Source organism: Coptis chinensis, chromosome 7, assembly GCF_015680905.1.
Source record: "Coptis chinensis isolate HL-2020 chromosome 7, ASM1568090v1, whole genome shotgun sequence".
Taxonomy (NCBI): domain Eukaryota; kingdom Viridiplantae; phylum Streptophyta; class Magnoliopsida; order Ranunculales; family Ranunculaceae; genus Coptis; species Coptis chinensis.
In genome coordinates this window covers 4,748,988-4,754,795 of record NC_141462.1, presented here as the reverse complement: position 1 = coordinate 4,754,795, position 5,808 = coordinate 4,748,988, and the positions used below count along the sequence as shown (strand labels likewise).

Genomic DNA, 5,808 nt, shown 5'->3' with positions numbered 1-5,808 from the left:
CCTAGCTTATTTTTTTTTTAAAAAAAACTCTTTTATTAGACCAAGTGAAAGGAGAAACTTTGAAACCTAGGTCTAATAAGGCTTGGTCTCTGATGATATCATTAGCTGGGTAACTATCAATGAATGAATTCATAATCTCTGCCACATTGTTGCCATAGTTAATATTCATGACATAAGATAAGTTTGAGAGAGCGCAAATCGTGAAAAATCTTTGCTCCATTAGTATATTTTATTGGGCAACACTCATTCACTCAATATGATAGCTAGTTAACTCCATGGACCAAAATATCGCCGATATATCCGATATATTGCTCCATTAGTATTTTTTATTGGGCATATATCCACTGAATATCTTTTTCACTCATATATGATAGATATAAAACTTTATATCCATAATCGATAAATCAGATATTTCGATATATATGACCATTTTTAATATAAATCCGAAATTTGGGCAATTATATGTAAGATTTCGATATTTTAAATAGTTTGGAATAGTCACCAAAATAATGGGGTTTTTGGGCCGATATAAACATTCAATTTTGGGCCTTGGTTAACTCTCCATTCAGAAAATCAGAAATCGACATGCAGAAATATGGGCAATTTATAAGATCCAGTTGAATCGGGCTTTGGGCCTAAACATTCAATTGGGCTTACAATACAAAGCCCATAAAACGGTTAAACTATCCCCAAAAAAGTCAGTTACATTCTCTCCACATTCTCATTTCCATTTCAATCCTCAAAATAACAAAACTCAGGTCCTTCCAACAAAAACCCTAATTCAACAAAACTTTTCACAATTCTCACTCTCCTTCTCAAATTCATCACTTTAAAAGGTACGATTCCGTTTTCAATCGATATATATCATGAAATTTCAACATAAGGGTAAAAATGGAATTATGTGATTTTTAATGAAAACTAATTTTTAAGAAGAAGAAAATGGAAACTAATAAAAATGGGACTGGGCTAAAACGTTCTGCAAGAAAGAGTGTAGGAATTAGGAATTACAATGAAGACGCGATGGATGAAATAATAGAGAAGCATTTAGGAAATAGTCCTAGGAAAAAAACTAGGACTAAACAAGAAATGGAGAAAGAGACAGAAACTGAAGCTATGATTGCGCTTTCGTTAGGCTTTCCTATTGATGAGTTGTTAGATGAAGAGATTAACGATGGGGTTGTTAAAGAATTGGGTGGGAAAGAGGAGAATGATTATATTGTGGTTAGGAATCATATTTTGGCTAAGTGGAGACATAATGTTAGGACGTGGGTATCGAAGAATCAGATTAAGGAAACTGTTAGTAATGAGTATGGGCATTTGATTGATTCTGCGTATGATTTTTTGAATTCGAATGGGTATATAAATTTTGGGGTTTCGCATTCAGTTATGTCGCAAATTCCTGAGGGGATGGAAGGGTCTGTGATTATTGTTGGTTCTGGACTTGCTGGATTAGCTGCAGCTAGGCAGCTTTTGTCGTTTGGTTTTAAGGTTGTTGTACTTGAAGGTAGGAATAGACCTGGAGGGAGAGTTTATACTCAAAAAATGGGAAGGGAAGGGAAGTTTGCTGCTGTAGATCTTGGTGGAAGTGTTCTTACTGGTATTCATGCCAACCCTCTTGGAGTTCTAGCTAGGCAACTGTCTATTCCGCTTCACAAAGTCAGAGATGCGTGCCCTTTGTACAAGCCCGATGGCGCACCTGTTGTCCCGGAAGTAGATTTGAAGGTGGAACTTATTTTTAATAAACTACTCGATAAAGCGACTGAGTTTAGAAAAATCATGGGAGATTCTGCAAATGATATTTCTCTCGGATCGGCATTGGAAAGATTTAGACACTTGTACAGCGTGATACGAAATACTGAAGAAGCACAACTTCTTGATTGGCATCTTGCAAACTTGGAATATGCAAATGCTGGGTGTCTTTCAGATCTTTCAGTTGCATATTGGGATCAGGATGATGCTTATGAAATGGGAGGGGACCACTGTTTCCTTGCTGGTGGTAATTGGAGGTTGGTCAGAGCGTTGTGTGAAGAAGTTCCTATATTTTATGGAAAAACTGTTAACCATATCAAGTATGGAAATGATGGTGTAGAGGTGGTCTGTGGGGATCAAGTGTTTCGAGCAGATATTGTCCTTTGCACTGTGCCTCTTGGGGTCCTGAAGAATAGATTGATTAGATTTGAACCAGAACTGCCCAAAAGAAAGCTTGACGCAATTGAGAGATTGGGTTTCGGTTTGCTAAATAAAGTGGCAATGGTTTTCCCTCATGTGTTTTGGGGTGAAGAAATAGATACTTTTGGGTGTCTCAACAATGATACCGTTAGACGTGGAGAATTTTTTTTATTCTACAGTTACCATACGGTTTCTGGAGGTCCGGTTCTTGTTGCTCTGGTAGCAGGAGAAGCAGCCCTGAGCTTTGAACAGACCGATTCAGTTGTTTTACTTCACCGTGTTCTAAGCACCCTCAGAGGTACTACATCTCTTTAGATGGCAGGTGACAATATAGTAATACACTTAGTTGTTTCTTTGTTCTATATATATATTTATAATGCTGAATTATATTCCATGTAGAGTGTAATATTTGGTTCATCATACAGGTATTTTTACTCCAAAAGGTGTTACTGTGCCAAACCCCATCCAAACGATATGCACAAAATGGGGCAGTGACCCATTTTGTTTTGGTTCATATTCCCATGTCAGAGTTGGTTCATCTGGTAGTGACTATGATGTTCTTGCAGAAAGTGTGGGGGGTCGCCTATTTTTTGCTGGTGAGGCTACAACTAGGCAGCATCCGGCGACCATGCATGGTGCTTTCTTGAGTGGCCTAAGAGAAGCTTCCCACATTTTCCGTATCAGAAAGACTTGGGATAATGATATTAGCAAGTGTATTCTGAAAAACATCGAATCATGCAGTAATCACCTTGCAGATTTATTTAGTGAACCCGATCTAGCATTTGGGAAGTTTTCTTTTATATTTGACCCTTCAAAGAAAGATCCAGAGTCTATGGGGATTATAAAAGTTACTTTTGGGAAGTCTAAGGATAAATGTAGCAGCATTTACAGCTGTGAAAAAGTAGAGAATGGTTGGCAGCAGTCCTTAGAAATTCCAGTGGCATTATATGCTGTACTGTCTCGGGAGCAAGCTCATAAAATACAGTCCTCGAATGGAGAGGATGAAAGTAAGTTGTTCTTATTGTACAGGAATCTAGGCTTGACACTAGTGGGCCCTAGTGGCCTAGGAAGCTTAGGCAATTCATTGATTGGTAGCATTGCTAGAGCACGTAGGGGTCGGGGCAGGCATCGGTCCACCATTGGACAACTGAAGGCTTTCGAAACATCTTTTCATACGTAACGTGTTAATTTTCAGCTATGCTTGAGCATGGAATTTTGCCAATTGTACAGACATGGATGACAAAAGGTAAGCCAGAAACCTGGTGAGTTTTTAAATTCTTTTTGTATTTTGATGTAATATGATATCTTCATGAATTGGTATTTGTATGTAGATACACAGGAAAGAAAGTGATTTTTTGGAATTTTGACTGTAACATCTTTTTCCATGCTTTCTATTTTTTGTTTAGTCTTGAACAATATTGTAATAGCTTACTGAATTTTATAGATTGTTCTTTTCATGCTATATTCTCTGACTCATGGCTCATGATTTGTTATGCACTTTGGACTGATAATATATGCATCCTTTTATTGACATGATCACACAATCCAAAGGCGTCTCTCTCCCTTGAAAATTCTCTTGTTTGTCTCCAACTAAGTGCTCACTTTACCATGTAAGGATTCTATGTACCAAATGAACCTACCTTGGTAGAGTGAACTCTCAAGTACCACTAGGCTAGCAACTCCTCTTGCATGGTTTGGAACAGCATACCACTTTTGGCATGAAAAAAGGAAATTGGACGAGGGTATGATTCACGGGTTCACCATCCCTCAAATATGATGGAAGAACCTAAAAAAATGTAAATTGAGTTGTTCCGGAGTTATTAAATTAAGTTTTAGAATATTGAGAGGAATAGATATTAGAAAGATGATGGATCTTGTTGGTGGAAGCTTCAATGATTGATAAACATCAGTAAAATTTAATAAGAAAAACACCTAAAACTAGGGTTTAAACCTTCAATAAGAACAATTCTCTTAAAATTAATATTCAAAAAAAGACTATCTAACAATAAACTTTGTTCCTAATTCTACTTGAACTCCAAAATAGAGATTTTACTAATTAAATTAAATTTGATTTAATACAAATAGGAAACTAATGGTATTAACCTATTTCTAATTTAATAAAATAAGCATATACTAATTTAGTATTCATGCTCAATGCTCATGCATCAAAAGATAAGTGGCTTGATGGAAGACAGATATACTTAATTCCTTCATGCACATTTTTCATTACTTCACCATTCTTTGATATGATGAGAACGGAGGATTGTGATTGGATTGAGGCATCTACAATGCCTAGTTAGATTAGGATATTGTTGCCTTAACTGGAAGGCTGAGGGCTAGTCCTTCACATAGACCAGGTGGAGATTTTTGGGTTTGAATTATTGACAATGTGAAATATTTTTGGATTTGGACTATTGACAAAGTGAAATATTTTCTCCTGGCTTCTATCATGCTCTTTATTCCCAACGTGACATTTTTCTATTCTTCTTCCGGGATTTCTTAGTTGCAATATTTGGAGCTCCAAAATTCTATTTCAGGCTTTTGTTTTAGTTGGTCTTTGTTACTTAAGATTCTGAGCTTCAAGAACCTAATCAAGAAGAGAAAACTCAATGTGAACTCTTCTCTTTTATGTGTTAAACGGTGACTCAATAAAACATTATTGTCATCCATTGTCCATTTCCTTAGCATGTGTTGAACAGTTGAAGTATATGATACAGTGAGAAGCATTGTATCATTACTGAGAATTATAAGAACAAAATATGAGGATATCTCTACATGGTACTATGGCAGGATATCAAGTTAAGAATAGAATGTAGAAATATATCCAATCATTATATAGTAGTCAAGGGCAGTCTAAAACTACATCAAACAAGGAGATTCAGGTGTATAAGCGTTGTCCAAAAGCAACTCAGGTTCATCCACCTCAAGTGTTCTTGGCATCTGTGCATTCTGTTGATCGCCCTATTGCTCTTTGAAAGGGTACCATATCTTGTACCACTCATTCAGAGCTTCAACCTCAAGTGCCCCCGACATTAATGCCTTCCACTCATGAGGATCCTTCCAATAATCTTCCTATTGCTCATAGGAAAGGTACCAAATCTTGTACCACTCATCCTGTCTCTAATTTTGTTTGTTATGATAAACTTACTCTTGCGTTTCGGTCATTTGCAGTGGCTCTCTCTGTTGTTTCTGTTCCCTCTTCTTATAAGCATGCATTATCTTGTTCGGGTTGGAAACAAGCTATGGATGAGGAAATTAAGGTCTTGCAATAAAATTGTACTTGGGAGTTGACATTTTTACCCAATGGAAAACAGGTTGTGGGATGTCAATGGGTGTACACAGTTAAATACCATTCAAATGGGACTGTTGAGTGTCTAAAGGCATGGTTAGTAGCTAAAGGGTTTACCTAAGTGTATGGAGTTGACTATTTTGAGACCTTTTCTCCCGTTGCTCGACTAAATTCTGTTCAGATTCTTTTATCTGTTGTTGTTTGTTTGGGATGGCCCTTATATCAACTAGATGTAAAGAATGCTTTCCTGCATGGGGACTTACAATTAGAAGTTTATATGGAGCAACCTCCTGGTTACATTATATCTGGTCGTCCAGGGATGGTATGTCGTCTTAAGAAAACTATTTATG

General features: G+C 36.9%; 1 protein-coding gene across 1 annotated transcript; it reads left to right on the top strand.

Annotated features, from left to right (window-relative positions):
* The first annotated feature begins 713 nt into the window (after window positions 1-713).
* Window positions 714-3,631, top strand: LDL2 (LSD1-like2). Its single transcript, XM_086572521.1, has 2 exons — window positions 714-2,467; window positions 2,595-3,631. Exons 1-2 carry the CDS (start codon window positions 940-942, stop codon window positions 3,347-3,349), a joined length of 2,283 nt encoding a protein of 760 aa, XP_086428647.1. The 5' UTR covers window positions 714-939; the 3' UTR covers window positions 3,350-3,631.
* The last annotated feature ends 2,177 nt before the right edge of the window (window positions 3,632-5,808 follow it).

What these genes read in the sequence shown, in the direction of transcription:
- LDL2 (XM_086572521.1), top strand. Translation starts at nt 940, where the DNA reads ATGGAAACTAATAAAAATGGGACTGGGCTAAAACGTTCTGCAAGAAAG. An exon ending in TGTTCTAAGCACCCTCAGAG is followed by an intron (nt 2,468 to 2,594) that starts GTACTACATCTC and finishes TTCATCATACAG; the next exon opens with GTATTTTTACTCCAAAAGGT.